Source organism: Lissotriton vulgaris, chromosome 8 (genome assembly GCF_964263255.1).
Source record: "Lissotriton vulgaris chromosome 8, aLisVul1.2, whole genome shotgun sequence".
NCBI lineage: Eukaryota > Metazoa > Chordata > Amphibia > Caudata > Salamandridae > Lissotriton > Lissotriton vulgaris.
The window spans coordinates 1,290,303,848-1,290,325,503 of NC_141696.1; the positions used below are offsets into that span (position 1 = coordinate 1,290,303,848).

The 21,656-nt window shown below is 50.0% G+C and overlaps 1 protein-coding gene across 1 annotated transcript in view; it reads right to left on the reverse strand.

Moving 5' to 3' along the window:
* RNF17 (ring finger protein 17) overlaps positions 1-21,656 on the reverse strand; it is a 2,333,865-nt gene that overhangs the window by 1,014,173 nt on the left and 1,298,036 nt on the right. Inside the window, exon 21 of the mRNA XM_086933472.1 lies at positions 7,646-7,761. Coding sequence (XP_086789598.1) covers positions 7,646-7,761 — 116 coding nt within the window. The remainder of the gene's footprint in view (positions 1-7,645; positions 7,762-21,656) is intronic.

A 21,656-nucleotide genomic window follows, 5' to 3' on the forward strand; every position in this document is an offset into this window, starting at 1 on the left:
CCAGCAATGATAGATTATGTAGAAGGGCAACTTGCTACAAGAATGACATCCTTCACCTCAGTCAGCACCCCTTCAACCTGCACCCATGAAGGATAAGTTGCAGTGGTTTAGATGAAGGACGTGTCCATGTTGCTGAGACAGGTGGTCCATCGCACACAAGTAGCAGCATGATTATGGGGCTGATGCATATGCTCAAAAGCACCGAGTACCACATAAGTATGGGCGAAAATTGTGAATTCAAGTCCCGCCAATTCGCTCGAAATCGAATTCGCAATCCGCGAATTTGAGTTTTTTTGAGTGTTCGCTGGGTTTTCTGCTTGTTCGCGGGGTTTTTTGCGTTTTCGCTGGGCTTCTTGCGTGTTTGCGGGCCGCTTGCATGGCGAACTTACCCATGCGGTCGTGTATGGGCACAGCACCCTCTGGTTCATCACAACCACCCTCTCGTTCACCCCTGCCACCCTCTGGTTCACCACTGCCACCCTCTGGTTCACCACTGCCACCCTCTGGTTCACCACTGCCACCCTCTGGTTCACCACTGCCACCCTCTGGTTCACCACTGCCGCTCTCTGGTTCAGCACTGTCATCCTCTGGTTCACGACTGCCACCCTCTGGTTCATCACAGCACCTTTGGTTCAACACTGCCACCCTCTGGTTAACCACTGTCACCCTCTGGTTCACCACTGCCACCCTCTGGTTCACCACTGCCACCCTCAGGTTCACCACTGCCACCCTCTGGTTCAGCACTGCCACCCTCTGGTTCAGCACTGCCACCCTCTGGTTCAGCACTGCCACCCTCTGGTTCAGCACTGCCACCCTCTGGTTCACCCCTGCCACCCTCTGGATCACCCCTGCCACCCTCTGGATCACCCCTGCCACCCTCTGGTTCACCCCTGCCACCCTCTGGTTCACCCCTGCCACCCTCTGGTTCACCCCTGCCACCCTCTGGTTCACCACTGCCACCCTCTGGTTCACCACTGCCACCCTCTGGTTCACCACTGCCACCCTCTGGTTCACCACTGCCACCCTCTGGTTCACCACTGCCACCCTCTGGTTCATCACTGCCACCCTCTACCGAGACCTTTTGTGACGCAGCGGCAGCACAAAAGATGCGCCATGGTGCTGGGTATTAACAACGTGACGATTCTGAGAGATGCGTCACGTTGTAAAGCCCTGCGCCATCAGGAGGCGTTCAGGTGCAGCGGAGGGCGTTCCTGCACAGGAACGCCTCCTAAAAGTGGTTGAGTGAAATCTACAAGATTTAACTCAGTCACTTTTAGGCCAATGCTGCGTCAAAACCCTGCACCTGCTTGAAGCAGGCGCAAGGCTTGATGCAGCATTGGGGAGACAGGGCCCCCCAGAGCATTGCTGGAGCTGCGTCGCAAGCGCGACGCAGCTCCAGCAATGCACTGCTTTTACGGCGCAGATGCGTGACGCATCTGTGCCGTTTTTGCAGTATAAGCAAAGTCCGTTCTTCCTGCGGTGTTCTTTCTCGCTGAAGGACAAGGCAGCTCTAACCGCTCCTATCTCCATCGCCTCTTGAGCGGACGTAGATTTTTCACCGTTCCCTCCTCCTCTCTCATGTACCATCACCACCGGCTCCTTCTTACGTAGCTCACCTTTGCGCTCTCTTATGCGGTGGTCTAAGCGAAGAGCGAGTTCTATGAGCGCTGTGCATGTACGGGGTTGAGGGTCAATGTGTGCCAACACGTCCTTCATTTCGTCGTTTAATCCCTGGTAGAATAAAGCGGACTGCTTGGCCTCGGGCCAGTCTGTTTCAGCAACCAGGCGACGAAAAATGTTCAGATAGGAAACCAGATCGGATGTGCCTTGTTTCAAAACCAACAGCTCACGGTCTGCAGAAAACGTTTCTGCTCTGCGGTCGAAGGTCTTCTCGAACTCCAACCGGAATTCATCCCAATCGTGTAAGAGGGGATCATCTCTCCTGACTATGGGAACTGCCAACTGAGCTGCTTCCCCACCCAAATAGGAAATCAAAAAGGCCACTCGGGCTTGATTTGTCGAAAACATCTCTGGTTTACACATGAAGTGTAGGCGTACTTGTGTCATGAACACCTGGACCTTTTTGTTATCCCCATAAAACCTCTTGGGGGAGCTAGCGGAATCTGGGTGGGCATTTCTACTACTAGGGACGAAGGAGTAGAAGTACTAGCCCCTGCACTAAACGGATTTGCATGTAGGCTATCTAAACGGGCCTTTATCTGGGCGTTCTCCGCTCTGGAAGCAGCGACCTCTCGATTGGAGGCAGCTAATTCCGTTTGGACTAACGCTAAGGCAGCCAAAACGTCATCCATAGTGGCCATTTCCTTTCAACACAGCCAAGAGGAGGATCGTCTCCTTGGGCCGATAATTCTGTCACGATAAGACACGCTTCTCCTCGGAGCTGTGTTGAAAGTCCTAAACCCGCTCTCACGCAACCCACCCGTGACCCGGCATAAATCACAGACCAATAGGAGGGTTCCGCAATCGCGGGAAAGGAAGGGGACAGCGGGGAGGGAGATCTGAAATGATAAAGAACAAGGGATTTAGTTTCACACCCCTCCCTATCTGCTCTAGAATACAAAGGCACCCTATAGGTTAATAGGACCCTATTCCCCACTGATAGTCAAGCCTACCTGAAAAGGAAATTTCTAAGTCTTTTAGATGCAGGAGAGAGAGGGAAGGTCCTATCAGTGGTAATAATCTGGTAAGGAAAGAACACAAATGTACATGTATTATACCACAACTTTACCATACACAATAGGCTTCTTATCACACCTCACATACCAATGCTTGACAATAGATTGCCTTGTTCCACTCTTCCGTTACTAGGTACCCCCCTGGTTACTCTCCTGCAGTGTGAAAAGAAAACACAAACAAGTTGTCGAAAAGAAACATGGAAAAAATAATGAGCTGAAGGTTAACTGCACCTTTAGAAATGTTTCTTCCAGCAAATAAAAGTATCACGTTTGTAATATTGGTAACGTGCCAAGCAATAGTCCATTAATAGCAGTCTTGTACCCCTCACTTCACTGTGAGTCTCAATAGTTCCGTAAAACCTTCACCCTCTGAAAGTTATATCGTTTTTTGTCCAAAAATCTTCCCAAGATAGAAACACAGCCGCGCTTCTCATCCACTCGGAAACCCAACACTTATACTCCGGAAAAGGCAACCGAGGGGGGAAACTGACGAACACAGTCGTGTCCGTCTCTCCCGGAATACATATATATATCCAGCTAAGGTTCAACTGGTCTCCAGCTTCGTGTGTTCCCAGCCGGAAACACACTGCAAATCCTACTCACGGTTCCTTCCAAGGTCCTACTCACAGTTCCTTCCAAGGATACACGACAGCCCTTCTCACCGGCTCACCAAAATTATCGGCTCCGTCTGTGCTGTGAGTTAGGCTTATGTTTCCGGAGTTGCGCGTTAACCTCTCGCGCAGCTTCACCCTTGGCCCTCTGGGGATTGTGGTCCAATGCGTCAAGGCATCAAAACCCCACGCATTGCGCGGACAGCGGCCAAAACGGGCCGATTCTGACAATGTCTTACAGATCTCCCTCCCTGCTGTCCCCATCCTTTCCTTCCTTGATCTTTCTTAGTTTCCCCTCACTTAATCCTGTCAACACTCTGTGCCATAAAGGCTATCCAGGTGTTGGCTAGATTTAGAGGTGGGCGTACCTTTCAACAAACCGATCCTGAGGACTATTCGCAACAGCACCACCACATTATCACTCAGCACCACCACATTATCATTCAGCACCACTCAGCACCACCACAGCATCACTCAGCACCACCACAGCATCACTCAGCACCACCACAGCATCACTCAGCACCACCACAGCATCACTCAGCACCACCACAGCATCACTCAGCACCACCACAGCATCACTCAGCACCACCACAGCATCACGCACCACCACCACAGCACCACTCAGCACCACCACAGCATCACTCAGCACCACCACAGCATCACTCAGCACCACCACAGCATCACTCAGCACCACCACAGCATCACTCAGCACCACTCAGCACCACCACCACAGCATCACTCAGCACCGCCACATTATCACTCAGCACCGCCACATTATCACTCAGCACCGCCACAGCATCACTCAGCACCGCCACAGCATCACTCAGCACCGCCACAGCATCACTCAGCACCGCCACAGCATCACTCAGCACCGCCACAGCATCACTCAGCACCGCCACAGCATCACTCAGCACCGCCACAGCATCACTCAGCACCGCCACAGCATCACTCAGCACCGCCACAGCATCACTCAGCACCGCCACAGCATCACTCAGCACCGCCACAGCATCACTCAGCACCGCCACAGCATCACTCAGCACCGCCACAGCATCACTCAGCACCACCACAGCATCACTCAGCACCACCACAGCATCACTCAGCACCACCACAGCATCACTCAGCACCACCACAGCACCACTCAGATCCACCACAGCACCACTCAGATCCACCACAGCATCACTCAGATCCACCACAGCATCACTCAGATCCACCACAGCATCACTCAGCGCCACCACATTATCACTCAGCGCCACCACATTATCACTCAGCGCCACCACATTATCACTCAGCACCACCGCAGCACCACTCCGCACCACCACAGCATCACTCAGCACCACCACAGCATCAATCAGCACCACCACAGCACCACTCAGCACCACCACAGCACGCTCAGCACCAAGACAGCATCACTCAGCACCACCACAGCACCAATCAGTACCACGACAGCACCAATCAGTACCACCACAGCAAAACTCAGCGTCACAAGAGCACCAAAACAGCACCACTCACCACCACAGCATCACTCAGCACCACCACAGCATCACTCAGCACCACCACAGCATCACTCAGCACCACCACAGCACCACTCAGCACCACCCCAGCACCACTCAGCACCACCCCAGCACCACTCAGCACCACCCCAGCATCACTCAGCACCATCCCAGTATCACACAGCACCACCACAGCACCACTCAGCATCACAACAGCACCACTCAGCATCACAACAGCACCACTCAGCATCACAACAGCACCACTCAGCATCACAACAGCACCACTCAGCATCACAACAGCCCCACTCAGCACCACCACAGCACCACTCAGCACCACTCAGCGCCACCCCAGCACCACTCAGCGCCACCCCAGCATCAATCTAAACAACCATTCAACAACAACTGGTTCAAATATGTTCTCTCAATGTTTCAAACTTTATTACAAATGTCACAAAAAGATGTTAATATTTCACTTCTGTTCTTGGATTTTCGTCACAATAAAATACACTGAACATAATCTTCACAAAAGTTATTTACAAAAGGTTAAGCTATTGCCATTATAAATTAAAATCACTTTTATTTAAGTATTATTTAAAAAAAATTAAAAGCCATTGTAAATTGTAATATCAATACAGCTAAGTCACGTAAATACAAAACATGTTGCATTACAAATGCTATAGGTGTCACATTTGCGAAAGTTATAACTATTGGCATTATAAATGACAAAGCTATTAATTTAGCTATTTTCAAAACCAACACATAAATAAAATAAATTGTCATTTACAAGACCAATAGCTCAAACATTCCTAATGAGAGACCTATTGCATTGCAAATGCTTGTTTTTATATCGGTCAGTGCTTCCTGTTGAGTTTTAATTTTCGTGACAGGTGCCTCATTGCCTACTTGTAACTATTCTCTGACCCTGCTTCAAGGGTCAGAGCAGGGTCAGAGAATAGTTGCAAGTAGGCAACGAGGCGCCAGGAAGCACTTATAGGCTTACAGCAGCAGGTGCCCAAGTTGAAGTTAATTTCTTTGTAACCCTTTTGTAAAAGGTTACAAAAAATTAGCTTCAACTTTTGCACCTGCTGCTGTAACCCTGTAAGTGCTTGGCTGAAAATTAGTCCCCACTGATTCGCGGATTTTACAGCGATTTCGCGAGATTCGCGGATCGCAAAATCGCGGAAAATCCGCAAATTCCGCGAGCGGAACGAATTTTCAGCCCATGCTTAGTACCACACACTCCTAGTCTAATTTAGCTAACTAGAATGACTTGGATATAGTTGTACTTGATCTGCTGCAGAATTCGGAAAAGTAGAGGTAGCGTGGGAAGGCTTACAGGAGTTCAGTCGGAATGTATCCCCTACAGAATGCCTTCAGAAATACTCAATTACACTAAATCGTTAAAGTTGCATACTGAGGTGTTACAAGGCAAACGTGATCATCACTGATCACATTTGCCTTGTAACAGGAAGCCACCACCAATAGTGATCTGCCAGGTGACGCCTGTTTAATTTTTCCACTCTGGCATTCAGGGACCCCCATCAGGTAGTTAGTAGCTAGAAAGAGGTTATGTCACTCTAGCCACCGGCAGAGTTGCAACGCCTCTTTACAATGGCTCTAGGACCCAACTTTACTTGTTGATGTATGAGATGGTGATGTTGTCCATGAGAACCTTCACCAATATCCCCTTGATAGATGGCATGAAAGGCTTCAGGGCAAACAAATGGCTTATAGCACCAGCAGACTGATGTGCAGCTGACACTCAGCGGGAGAAAAGAGGCTCCTGATACTCCCTTCTCCAAGATTATCGCCCACACCAGTAGTGTTGCACCCGTCACCCCTGCCAAACCTCTAGGTAGGAAAGGAAGAGCCGTCTGCCACAGAATAGATTTAGATTGGTCAGTCATCACTGCAGATATTTAGCCACTTTCCTCAAAACCTGGATAGAGTCGTAAAGGCAGCATGGATGCTGGTCCCAGTGGGATTTCAAGTTGCATTGCAGAGCCCCCATGTGCCATCTGCCATAGTTCTCACACACAGCTCACAGCTACCCACACCTAGGATCCCAGATCAATCCTAAGACAAGGGGATTCGGGCCTGACTGTCTTAGGCTCATGCCATGGGGAAAAGTCCTTGAACTTCGCTGTATCCATGAGCACCCCAATGAGTGAAATCTTCTGTGAGGGAAGCAGGTGGGACGTTGGTTTGTTTATGGTGAGACCGAATGATGTTGGGATGACTGTAGTGAGCCTGTCTTCAGTAGCCTATCGGGATGAACAGAAATGATGGGCATCAAAATCACTTTTGTTTACGCCGGAGGAGCGGTGAAGATAATATCAAGTTGTATAGCAGAATGTGTGACAAGTCACCATAGTTTACAGGCTTTTTATGTGTGTGAAACACATATTAAAATGCTGAGGCATTCATAGTTAGATAAACAACATGGTATTCATTTAAAGTCAATTTGTCATACAGGTTTTCAAATAAGCAATATGATCAACTACAAATATTTCTGTAATTTGCTATGGATGTTACCACATTAAGTTCTCATTTTTTTTTTTAAATAAACTAACTAGAAATATAGGCAAATTTAGTATCAATATTCTGGAATTAATGAATGAAAACTAATTATGATGGGTAGAAAACGAATGGAAAGGGATAGTAGAATGGAGTTAAATTAATAAGCAATACAAACATGCAGTTTCTTTATTTCGTGGTAATAATAGAATTGTGGCAAGTGGAGTAAATTCATGTAAAATTCACAAAACAATAACTAAAGACGGAAGAGTGAAATTTAGAACTACAAGCTTTAGATAATATTGAAAACTACAACCAAATAAAGACTTACCATTTGAGGTACACTCAGAAACTCATCTTTCACTTTGCGCAATTTTTTCACATTTACTTTCTCAATGTTGCCAAAGTCAATATATTTCACCTCAACTTCTCGGTGCCCAGGCAGACCTACAAACACATTTTTTTAAAGGGCTGATGGTAACTAACAAACTGAGTTTAGAATAGAGTTTATTCAATTAACAATATAATCTACAAATGGTTTCATCAAGTTCGAAAAATGCTATGGATGCAAAAGCAACTTAATACATAGTTTTAATAAACAAGTTACTACTTGTGTAACGATTTTTCTATAAGAAACATTAGTTAGTGCTAGATTCCTTACCTTAGAATATCCCCTGGCGTCGAACGCGCAGAGATGACATCACAGAGACTACTTATGCGCCATCCAAGTGCGCTGTCAGTTCGGTGCACCACTTCCCGCGCCAGGAACGCAGAGCCATGCAAGAAACCGACTACTCGTGCCATGCAACTAGGGCCCTGAAAGGGATGTCCTTAACACTAGTAATCAGTAAGCAAAACGGGGAGGATGGGTGGGGTGGTTAGGAATCTATCACTAACTAACGTCTCTTACAGATATATCGTTACACAAGAAGTAACTTGTGCATCCTAAAGCGACGCATTAGTGATAGATTACTTACCTTAGAATAGATACCCCAACAATACCAAACCCGGTGGAGGGTCTGCGAATAAGATTACACCAGAAAATCGCGGAGAACAGAACAACCAAAGAAGCCATCTCTCTGGACTTGACTGTCAAGGCAGTAATGCTTGGTAAACGTGTGCAGCAAGGTCCACGTGGCTTCCTGACAAATGTCCTGCAAGGGGACGCCGCGTTCCAAGGCAGTAGTGGCTGCTATTGCCCTGGTGGATAGGGCACGCAGCCCCACAGGAGGCTACTTCTTAGCCAACGAGTAACAGGCCTTAATGCAGAGTACGACCCTCCAAGAGATGGTCCGTTTCTGCACGGCCCAAACTTTTTTGGCTCCCACGTAGCCAACAAAAAGCTGGTCATCCACCCGGAACTGAAGTGTGCGGCTCAGGTAGAAGGAGAGGGCACGTTTTGGGTCCAGACGGTGGAACCTCTTCCTCTCTGTAAGGATGCGGAGGCAGAAAGAAGGTGGGCAAAGTGATGGTCTGCCCGATGTCGAAGAGCATGACAACCTTTGGTAAGAAAGAAGGACGTGTCATTAGAACCACCTTGTCCGGATGAACAGAAATGAAAGGTTTAGAAAAAAGAGCTTGGGCTCTTCTGGCAGAGGTGACAGCAACCAGGAAAGAAGTCTTTAAAGTGAGAAGAAGCAAAGGACAGTTATGAAGGGGCTCGAAGGGAGCGCACATTAGAAACGTCAAGGCAAGGTTTAAGTCCCATTGAGGCATTATGAACGGCGCAGGAGGAAAGGTGTCCGTAATGCCTTTCAGGAAATGGTTAACAACCGGGGACTTTTAAAAGAGGAGGCTGATCGGGAAGCTTTAGAAACGGGGAGATGGACGAAAGATAACCTTTGATAGTGCCCAGAGCAGAGCCCTGCTGGGTCAAAGAAAGAAGGAACAGAAGAACCTCAGAAAGAGGGGCAGTAAGGGATCCACATCCTTCGCTGTGCACCATGCCACAAACTTGTTCCACCTGCAGGCGTATACCGTTTTAGTGGAGGGACGCCTGGCTGCCAGAATGACATCACAGACTTAGGGAGGAAGATAGAAGGCTATCAACTGTGGCCGCGCAATCTCCACGCATGGAGGTGAAGGCTGGGCAGGTTCGGGTGGAGGACCGTCCCCTGCTGCTCCGACAGAAGATCCTCCCGAAGAGGCAGTCGAATCGGGGGAACGATCGCCATGTTGAGTAGCTCGGGATACCAGTATCTTGATGCCCAATCCGGAGCCACAAGGATGACTTGGGCCCGGTCGCGCCGAATTGTCTTCAGCAATCTGGGCAGTAGTGGTAGATCTAACCAAGGCTCTCTCCACTGCAGAAAGAGACCTTCTGCCACTTCCGAGTTATGACGCCATTCGAGATCCATCAAGCACCTGCGGCTGAGTTTGTCCGCCCTGGCGTTCTGAGAACCTGCTAGGTGTTGAACCACCAAGGTGATCCCTTGATGTTCCAGCCATGTCCAGAGGCGCAAAGCCTCCTAACATAGTCCGTGAACACCCGCACCACACTCCCCCGGACAGAGAGAAGGAATGCCTTCAGTGCAAGTCGGATCGCCCGAAGCTCCAAAAGGTTGATATGGAGCCGGGAATCCCCCGGAGACCAGAGGTCTCTGATCTCCGCCTCTCCCAAGTGGCCTCCCCAGCCCAGGGGTGTCACATACGTCGCCACTGTGTGCTCCAGTTGGGAAGGGAGAGGGATCTGCCATTGACCCAATCGCGATTCGTGAGCCACCACTGCAATTGGTGTGCAGTGCCCTCCAAGATCTGGACGTGATCGGACAGGTTGCCCTGATGTTGCACCCACTGGAACTTCAGGTCCCACTGCAGAGCCCGCATGTGCCATCTGGCATGTTGCACTAGCAGGATGCAGGAGGCTATCAGGCCCAGGAGCCGGAGGGTCATCTTGACTGAAACCCGGGATATAGGCTGAAAGATCGGAATTATAGCCTGAATATACCAGACTCACTGCTCTGAAGGATAAACCCGAAACTGTGTTGAATCCAGAACCACTCCGATTAAGGGGAGCTTCTGAAAGGGATGCAGGTGTGGCTTCGGCACGTTGATGGAGAACCCCAGCAAATGCAGGAGGTTGGACGTAGTCTGAAGGTGGGTGACAACTGCTTGGGACGAGCCCGCCTTCAACAACCAGTCGTCGAGGTAGGGGAAGACTGACACCCCTGACCTACGCAGGTGAGCTGCGACTACCGACATCACTTTTGTGAACACCCGAGGGTCACTGGTAAGGCCGAAGGGGAGCATGGCAAACTGACAATGCTTCAGGTCTACCGTGAACCGCAGGTAGCGCCGGTGGGCCGGCAGGACGGGGATGTGAAAATATGTGTCCTGCAAGTCCAACGCTCCCATCCAGTCTCCAGGGGTGGGTGCTGCTGGAGCGCAGGTAGACTGACCTGCACGCTGACCCCTTGTGCCGCCACGGCGGCCTCCACGCCCACGGCCGCGCTGAGTTTGGTTCTATTAAGGCTTCTGACTGACCGAACAGGCAGGGGTGCCCCTTCTGTGGCCACGAAAGGAATGAAAGGTAGATGTGGACGGGCGCGTGGCGGAGAGACCCAAGGACTTGGTCATAGCACAGAGTCTTTCAAACGCTCCAGCGCACTGTCGGCTTTATTGCCAAACAGGCGAGTGCCATGAAAGGGCATGTACATGAGTGAGCTTTGGAAATCTGGCAAGATCCCGGTAGATCTCAACCAGGCATAGAGTTTGCCCTACCTAGTGAGTCCGCGGTGTCCAAACCACACCGAATGGTGAACTTAGCCGCATCTTTACCCTCGGCAACAGCTTGAGACAGCACAGCTTTGGTCACTTCAGGACACTGAGGCAAAACCTGTGCAACCGTATCCCACACCGCGTGGGAATAGCGCCCCAATAGGCATGAGGTGTTCACCGACCGCAGCCCTAAGCTGGCCGAAGAGAACAACCGCTTGCCAAACTACTCCAGCTTCTTAGAGTCCTTACGTGGCGGGGCTGTGGGAAAGGCACTCTGGGACATCGAAGCTTCGATGACTAGCTAGGGAGGAAAATGCTACTTACCCAGTATGCATCTGTTCCTGGCATGTAGAGCTGTAGACTCACATGCTGGGGGAATTGGTAAAGTTCTCTTTGCTTTTGCTTAACATGTTTGAATATATTTCACTATCCACCGTGCAATACCCGATTTAGAAATGGGATTGCCTTTGTGTGGTGAAGCAAAAGCGACAAAAAGTTGTTCAGTGTTACGAAAAGGTTTTGTCCTTTCTATGTAATACAGCGATGCTCTTTTAACATCTAAAGTGTGTAGAGCACTACTGCCACAGAATCTAGTTGAGGAAAGAAACCAATCAACTTCAGATTGGTTGATGTGGAAGGAAGAAACTACTTTAGGTAGAAATTAACGATTGGTGTAAAGAACCACTTTGTTTTGGTGTCCTTGGAAAAATGGTTCTTCTATGGTTAATGCCCAAAGTTCATCGACTCTCCTAAGTGATGTGAAAGCAATGAGGAAAGCAACTTTCCAAGTGAGAAATTGTAGTTCAATTTTATGTAAAGGCTCAAAGGGTGGACCCATTAGCCTGGTAAGGACAATATTAACATTCCACACTGTGGCAGGTGGCAGTCTTGAAGGAATAACTCTTTTGAGTCCTTCCATGAAGGCCTTAATAAAAGGCACTCTGAAAAGGGACAGGTGTTGTCTATTTTGAAGATAAGCAGCTATTGCAGCAAGTAAGCGTACAGATGTGTACGCTAAATTTGAACGGTGTAAATGTAGTAGATAACAAATTATATTTTGAACAGAAGCATCAAGTGGGTTGATATGGTTATTACAATAAACAACAAACCGCTTCCATTTTGCTGCATAGCAAGCTCTTGTAGTAGGTCTTCTGGCCTTTTCAATGATATTCATAAAGTCTGGTGGAAGATTCAGATAACCAAACTATGATTTCAGGTGCCAGATCGCACGGTTGAGAGGTTTGGGATCTGGATGTCTTCTCTCCATGGCTCTGCTTGAGGAGACTGAGTGTGAGATACAGCTTTTGAAGAGGAACCACTGAGAGTTCTAACAGGATAGTGAACCAGGGCTGGCGACCCAAAGATGGAGATACCTTGATTAGTGTGAGGAATGTTGGCCTGAGCTTCCGAACCACTAGTGGAAAGAGTGGGAGAGGCGGAAAAGCGTAAGCAAACATCCTTGACCAGTTCAGCCACAGAGCACTGCCTTCGGATAATGGGTGTGGATCTCTGGAGGCGAAGTTTGGGCATTTTCCGTTTTGCGGTGAGGCGAACCAATCTCGGTCTGGAAAACCCCACATCTGAAACAACGGGAGGAGAACTTGGGGGTGAAGTTCCCACTCGTGGACCTGTTGTCTGTCTGCTGAGTAGATCTGCAATTTGACAGTTTACTCCTGGAAGGTGCTCTGCTAGGAGATACATTTTGTGATGAATGGTCCATCTCCAAATGTCCTGTGCAAGGAGTGACAGTTGGAGAGTGTTTATAGCTCCTTGTTTCTGTTTAGAAAACATTGCTGTCATGTTGTCTGTACGTATCAGGACAGTTTTGCCTACCAGGTGAATTTGGAAGGCTTTGAGCGCTAGAAAGATTACTACAGCTCTAGATGATTCATAAAGAGATGTTTTTCCTTTTGACTCCATAATACCTGAAATGTGTGAGTTTGGAGAGGAGCTCCCCAACCACTGAGCGATGCATCTGCTGTTAGCACTGTCTCTTGCAATGGGTGGATGAAACACCCCCCTTCTAAAAGATTCTGTGGATTCCACCAAAGCAGAGATCGATGGGTGCGGCCATCTGTGAAAAGTTGGCCTGGTATATGATGTTCACTATTCTAGTGAGCACCTTGCACCAGTCCAAACAACCCTTATGGTGATGGTTGTAAAGTGAACCTTATAGACCAGCTATCCTAGGGGTAGCATGGACAAATCAGTCTTAGGCTAAACTCAAGAGGGCATGTGAAGCCAGCTGTTTTACCATATCTAACCCCCTCAATACCAAGTGAAAGGACACCACACAGGATATATATATAAAATATATATGTTATTTATTACTAGACAAACTCTCTGAAGTCTTTATGAGGTCAGAGGAACAAGCACAATACAAGATATTGAATTCAAATACATTAAGTTGCACAAAATACAGTAGGGCCCTAGGGGCACGCTAAACCATATACTAAAATAGTAGTATAAGGACCACCACACGGAAAGTGAATAGGCCTAGGGAATCGCTGGGGCTACGCTGAGCTACCAAGAGTTAGGAAGCAGGAGACCCACAGGAGGCATGTGCAGTGTCTTATCACACACGCAGGTTACCATAGAGAATGAATGGGAACATAAAAGTTACAAACTAGTTCTTTTAGGGTACTTCTGACTGGACTCGGTGAAAGTTACTTGAAACCTAGACAGTTGGATAGTTGATACCCACAGGAGCACCGAAGTTCTTGTGTTACCTCACCCACAGGAAGCGTGTGCATAGGTGTCAAAGTGTGTTGGGTTTCGTCGTCAAATCCTATGGAGCCTGGAAGAAAGATGCTGCAGGCGACCAGGAGAGAAGTGTCTGGATAGATCCAAGGGTGGATCGAAGATGAAGAGGACCTGAAAGCAGAGGGGACAGAGTCTGGGTCACTAGCCAGTGACCAGGAAGGAACCAGGCATTGTCGCGAAGCAATCAGGTGCTGATGGGAAACTGGTCTCTGCAGCCACGTGGACCAGGAGGCGTCAACGACGACCAGGAGTCAGGCACGGACTGTCCCACGAAGGCTCTCGCTGTCGACTTTGTCAGCTTCAGGATTGGAGTCAACAAGCCTTGGCAAAGGCAACCCACGCAGGATACGAAGCTGGCTTCTTACTCAGACCAGCAAGGTCTGAGGGGCTGCTTCTTTTGAGGGAAGCAAGGGCCAGTCTGGAGCAACCAGACCAGCTGTGTAAATTCAAAGAATCGCCGCCAAGATGGCCACTAGTCAACGGGCAAGTGGCCGGGCAGACACGATGAGCAGGAAAATGCAAAAGGGCCCCACGCAGAACTCGTGGAGTGTGCAGGGCTGATCTTTGGTGCAGATGCTGCTCGGGGCAGGGGCTTCTCAAACCCCAATGCACAGCTTCGAGGAGGCCTCGGGTGCTGCATAGTTAGCAGGTCGCAGACTTTTCAAGATGGCCGGTCCCACGTCTCTCGTCGCCTCCACGGGTCTCAGCTTTGCTTGGACTGTGGATCGGGCTGTAGGATGTCTGGAAGTTCGGTTCTTGTCAGGCTCTGTGCTCGGGCCGCGACAAAGCAAGCCGTTGATTGCTGGATGGTGCCTGCTTTTGCAGGGTGGTCACTCCTTGACCACAAGGGAGATTCCTAAGTCGTCTTCTTCAAGTAGATCGTCGAAGATCCAGAGTTTCATTTCAGTCAGGATTAATCTAAAGTCTTGGGACTCCGCTCCTACCTATATACCAAATCTAGGGGCTGGATTACCTGCTAGGTCCCTCCTATGGGAGGGACCAGGGAAGGGGGTGGTTACACCCCTTTCCCTTTGTCCAGTTTCGCGCCAGAGCTGGGGCTGGAGTGCCCCAGCACCAGTTTGAACTGGACTATGCATGGGACACCTTGTGTGCCCCAGGCAGTGTCTCATTTCTGTCACCCCTCCCTGCCCCAATACACAAAAGCCTGTCTGGGGTGGTGCTAGCACCTCCCAAGGCAGGAAACCTATTGTCCAAGCCTCCCTCGCTGGAGGGACTCCCAGCAGCAGGAGGTCAAACTTGTGTCTGTGGCAGCAGCATCCATTTTGTGATGCTGAGGCTCTGGTTAACTTTAACCGGGATTAGTAGGAACAACAGGTCTTCTCCCTCTAGAAGGGTGGAATGCTACCCCCGTCGCCAGAATTGGCGAGGGGGTAGTATTCCAAATCGTATGACACCTTACTCGACATGTTTTGATAAAGCCAAACCAGAGTTAGCATTCAACCGCGAGGATTATAATGCAATTAAGAGTATATGGTATGGCAATATCCTAGAACAGCTATAAGGACATGGTTCCGAAAGCTGCAGATAGGCTCAGCTCATGCTAGAGCACCACCTCACATAAAACCAAGCACTCTGCCTCCAGGATTGTTAAGGCCTTCCATAGGAGTGACTTATAGGTGCATATGTTTCTATATATAAGGTTAGATATAGGAATACTATATCTAAGCAATGGGCGATTACACGACCTTGCCCCAGCTGAGTGATCAGCCAGTTGTGTCAAAGTGTGTGGCCAGCCAGGGGTGGCATAATACATGCTGCTGCCCCTGGTAGGCCTTGGGTGCACCTATGCCCTGGGTACCAATAGTACACTGTACAGGGGCTCATAAGGTGACCCAGTACCCAATTGGTAATGCACCTAAAGTACATTGTAGTGAATGTAGAGAGAGAACAGCTGGGCTGTGGGTCTGATTAGCAGGCCCACAGCCACATTAAGTCGAAAACCAGTGAAGCAAAAAGCAAAATGTCGGGTGACCATAGGAAAGCAGACTCTACTCTCCTACACCATCCACCAACATTAGATCTGTCAATTGACCCGGAGACTGATTCCACTGGCGTGCTAAACATTCTTGAAGGGGATGCATCTGAAGTCTTGCATAAGGAACTATCATGATGCCAGATGCCATCATCACTAGTAGTTGCATGAAAGTCCGAGCTGGTAGTGAGTGATTGGGTTGAAATTTGGAAATGAGAGCCTGAATATTGAGAATTCTGGCTGTATTGGGACAGGCTAGAGCTTTTTGAGTATTTATAGTGGCCCCCCAAATATGTTTGGGTATTGGAGGGTTTAAGATGGGACTTTGGCAGATTGACTGTAAATTCGAGGTGGTTTAGTAAGTGTACTGTTGTTTGAGTATGTTGTAGGCACTTTGTGAGAGAGCTGGCTTTGATGAGCCAGTTGTCTAAATACGGGAAGACGTGAACATGTTGTCTTCGCAAATGTGCAGCGACTACTGCCAGACACTTGGTAAATGCTCTGGGGGCAGTAGTTACTCAGTGGGGGCACTTTGAATTTATAAAGTTGTCCCGCTATTACAAACCTGAGGTATTTGCGATGAGTTAGATGTATTGGTGTATGGAAGTAGACGTCCTTTAAGGCTAGAGTGGACATTAAGTTGCCTTGTTGTATAAGAGGAAGTACCTGTTGGAGAGTGACCATATGGAAGTGATCTGATTGAATGTATCATTTTCATATCCGAGTTCTAATATAGACCTGAGAGAACCGTTCTATGTGGGAATTAGAAAATAGAGAGTATACCCCTGTCCCCGGATATTGTAGCGGGTTTGGTTCTATAGCTTCTTTTTCCAGAAGAAATTAGACCCCTAGTTTGAGTAGGTGTAGATGTTCTGGAGATAGTTTGTGTGTTCATGGTGGAATGTTTGGAGGGTTGCTGGTAAGCTACAGGCAGTAACCAGATTGGATTATTTGTAAAACCCATTTGTCTGATGAGATTGAATTCCAGACTGGGAGAAATTGAGTGAAAGGAGCGGCAAAATGAGCCACAGTTAGATGGTGTTTGTAGCGCTCCTATAGACTTGGCTACTTCAGCGTCCTCCTTAATTTTTTCTAATGAAGTGTCCACTGCAGGACCAAATGAATGCTCCTTATTAAAAGGTGAATTTGAAATAGATGCTTGAACCTCCGGCTTAAAACCTGGGGAGCGACCCTTGACCTCTGGTAGGTCGCTCCCCTTCTCCTGCAGCTCCGCCGCAGCCCGCCTACTGTTTCTCCTGCTCTTCAGGCGGCCAATCTGCCATTTCACCGCTGCTTCTTGCCGCCGTTTCCTGATTTCCCGCCACTGCTCCCCTGCGGCCCGCTCCCCCAGCTCCTCATTGGTCGCCCTCGTCCCCCTGCCTCCCAGCTGAGCCACCCTCCATCACCTGCGCGTCATAAATGGCGGCCGATGCGAGGACGCGCAGCGGACGCGCGCAGTGGGCGCACCGCAGGCGCGCCTAAGGCAAGCCCGTCTGCGCCTGGACCGCGCCCAGCGCCAGGACCCCTGGCCCCCGACGATGCCAGCCCACACGACGGACTTACGACGCCGCCACCCTCCAAGCACTCAACGCCGGCCGAAACCCCGCCTGCTACCGAGCCATCCCGAAACACACCCACGGACCCTTCACCTGCCAAGCCTGCAAATTCTCCTGCCTCCGAACTGGCACCGCTCCCGCCAAACCAGGCACCAGCTACACTCACCTCAAGTGCATCCTGTCCAACACCCGCTCCGTCCACAGACATGCCGTCGAACTCTGGAACCTCCTCGACACAACATCACCAGACGTCGCCTTCCTCACGGAAACCTGGATGAACGCCTCCTCAGCCCCCGACATCGCCATAGCCATCCCGGATGGCTACAAGATCACCCGGAGAGACCTTGTCAACCAAACCGGAGGAGGCATCGCCATCGTCCACAGAAACACCATCCGAATCACGACCAACTTCGACGACACCCTCACCGCCGCCGAGCACCTTCACTTCCAGATACACACCGACCCCAAGACCACCCTCAGAGGCACTCTCATCTACAGACCACCGAGACCACGCACATAATTCAGTGAAGCCATCACAGACTTCGTCAGCCAACACGCCCTTACCTCCTTGGACTACATCCTCCTAGGGGACCCTCAGCTTCCACGTGGAGAACAACAATGACAGCAACACCGCCGCCCTGCTGGACAACCTCGCCAACCTCGGACTCAAGCAACTGGTGAACATCCCCACCCACTATGCTGGCCACTCGCTAGACCCCCTCTTCTCATCCAGCAAGCACATCACCTTTAGCCACTCCACCAGACTACACTGGACTGATCACAGCTGCGTCCACTTCAACTTCAGGAGAACCACGACCCACCACCACCCGCAACATGTTCCCCGCAGAAGCTGGAGCAAGATCACCGCCGACCAACTCACCACCTCCCTCAGCCAGAACCCTCCCACCAACACGAGGGACCCCAACGAAGCAGCCCACAACCTCACTCAGTGGCTCACCAACTGCACCGACGACCACGCACCACTGAAGAACCCTCCCAGCAGACTCAGCAGCAAGAAAGCCTCTTGGTTCACCAACGACCTCAAAGACTCCACGAAAAGTTGCTGCACGCTCGAAAAAGCCTGGCGCCACGACCAGTCAACAGAAAACATGACAGCCCTCAATAACGCCACCCGCAAACACCACCAGCTGATCCGCAACACCAAAAGGACAACATTCAAAGAACGCCTGAACAACAACACCCACAACAGCAAGGAACTCTTCAGCAACGTTAAAGAGCTCTCAAATCCCAGCGCATGCAACAACGACATCACACCCTCGCAAGACCTCTGCGACTCACTCGCCTCGTTCTTCCACCGCAAGATTGCCGACATACACAACAGCTTTGGCGCACAGACCACGCACCCGACCACCGAACCACCACCACCCTCTGCACCTGGACCCCGGTCAGCACCGAAGACACCACCCACCTGATGAACACCATCCACTCCGGCTCCCCAACCGACCCCTGCCACACCACATCTTCAACAAAGCAGACTCCATCATCGCACCCCAACTCTGGGGCATCATCAACAACTCCTTTGCATCCGCCACCTTCCCACAGAGCTGGAAACATGCCGAGCTCAGCGCCCTCCTGAAGAAACACACCACAGACCCCACGGACCTCAAGAACCTCTGCCCCATCTCACTCCTCCCTTTTCCTGCCAAAGTCATCGAGAAGACCGTCAACAAACAACTCTCCGCTTTCCGCAAGACTAACGGATCCCTCTACCCCTCGAAGTCCGGCTTCCGAGCAAACCACAGCTCTGAGACCGCCCTCATCGCTGCCACCAACATCAGGTCCCTGCTCGATAACGGGGAAACAGCTGCCCTCATCCTCCTGGACCTCTCAGCAGCAATCGACACCGTATGCCACCACACACTTATACAGCGCCTTAACAACACTGGAATCCAAGGGAAGGCCCTGGAGTGGATCATTTCGTTCCTCGCTGGAAGAACCCAGAGAGTCCGCCTCCCCCCTACCGGTCCGCGGCCACCGAAGTCATCTGCGGCGTGCCACAAGGATCCTCGCTCAGCCCCACCCTCTTCAACGTCTACATGAGCCCCCTTGCAGCCATCGCACGCCAACACAACCTAAACATCTCATACGCCGACGACCCCCAGCTAATCCTCTCCCTCTCCAACGACCCCGCCACCGCCAGAACCAGCCTCCTCCAAGGAATGAAAGACGGCGCGTAATGGATGAAGCTCAGCCGTTTGAAACTGAACTCGGACAAGACGGAAGTCCTCATCCTAGGACCCTCCCCCTCTGCCTGGGACGACTCCTGGTGGCCCTCGGCCCTGAGCACCGCCCCCAAGCCAACTGACCACGCACACAATCCTGGACTCCTCCCTCACGATGACCAAGCAAATCAACGCCGTATCGTCATCCTGTTTCAACACCCTGTGCATGCTCCGAAAGCTCTACAGGTGGATCCCCACTGAAACCAGGAAGACGGTCACCCAAGCCCTTGTCACCAGCCGACTGGACTACGGAAACACCCTCTACACAGGAACCATAGCCAAACCCCAGAAAAGACTCCAGCGCATACAGAACGCTTCTGCATGACTCATCCTGGACACCCCCCATCACAGCCACATCTCTGCCCATCTGAGAGACCTGCACTGGCTACCCGTCAGCAAGAGGATCACGTTCAGGCTCCTCACCCACGCACACAAGGCTCTCTATGATATGGGCCCCAAATACCTCAACAGCCGCCTCATATTCTACACACCCACCCGCCAGCTCCTATCCGCCAGCCTCGCCCTCGCCACCATACCACGAATTCGCAGAACCACAGCCGGAGGAAGATCCTACTCCTACCTGGCAGCCAAGACTTGGAACTCCCTCCCCACCCACCTACGGCTGACTCAGGACCATCTCTCCTTTAGTAAACAACTCAAGACCTGGCTGTTCGAGCAGTAGCGATTCCCCCCCCCCCCTTTCCACCCAGCGCCTTGAGACCCTAGCGGGTAAGTCGCGCGCTATACAAATCTGCTGATTGATTGATATTTTAAGCAATGCGTGGCAACTGAGATTGCTGGTGGTAATAGCACGTGAAGCTGAATCTGCTGTGTATAGAGCACACCTGATTTAATTATTGGAAATAAGCTTCCCTTCCTGGATGAGGTCATGAGCCTTGGATTTATGCTCGTCAGGCAGGTATTGCATAAGTTGCTCTAGCTCATCATAATGAGCTCTGCCATACCTTGCTAAGATTGCTGGTGTATTCGCTATGCGCCAATGACTTGCTGCTTGCACTGCTACTCTTTTGCCTGAGGCATCTATTAACTTGGACTCCTTATCGGGAGGTGGAACGTCTCCCGTTGACTGAGAATTAGCTTGTTTACGAGCATTTGATACTACCATCGAATATAGGGGAACCTGACCCTTGAAAAAAATTGGGTCTGTAGGTTCCGCTTTGTATTTCTTACCCACTCTAGGTGTAAGTACCCTAGCTCAAACTGGATCTCCTAATATCCTCATCTGCATGTTTTAACATACCTTTGAGCATAGGTAGTGTTTGTGTTGACTTTTGTGATGCACTTAGTGTCTCAAATAGGAAATCTCCCTCAAGAGGCTCCTTATGAAGTTGCACTCTATGATACTGTACAGCTCTATTAAGCACCTCAGTAAACCCTGCAATATCATCTGGAGAAGAAGGCCGAGATGGGTATAGGTGTGGCTCACTGTCATTATTAGGATGTTATGTTATGTTATGTTATTTATTCTTTTGTATAGCGCAACGGTTACTCAAAAAGAGTGTCCCGGCGCTTAGGGTAAGGAGAACTGATTCGCAATAACATAACACATTAAAAAGAGCACAGAGCACACAGGAAAAAAAGGGACTGCTAGAGGGACTACTGAGTGAACAACCAGGTTGTTCTAGTCAACCCAGGAGTCTGGAGCATCGTCTAGTGGCACATGCGTGTCCTCATCTAGATCCCCATCCCCCCATCCTGCTGATTTGGAGATTGTGCCTGAGGGTAATTTGTGGGTGTTATGAGAAGGTTAGGATTAATAGGCAGAGAAGGTGAGGAAGATAAAGAGGTGGAGGAGAAGTACTAGTTCTCATTCTTTTTCTTTAAAGGGATATGGTGAGATTCCTCAAATTCTAGATTTCTTTTCTCTGGCAGCTTTGCATAAAGGTGTCTAGTTTCAGGGTTGATAATCAGTTCCTTTTTTGGGGGTCAATGTTTGTAGGCGGAACTTCCAAACAAGGCTCCTTGGATGGAGGAGGACCGGTTTTGTCCTTTGGGGCCAACATTTTTGGCGTCGAAGATTTCGGAGCTGATTATTTCGGAGCCGAGGAT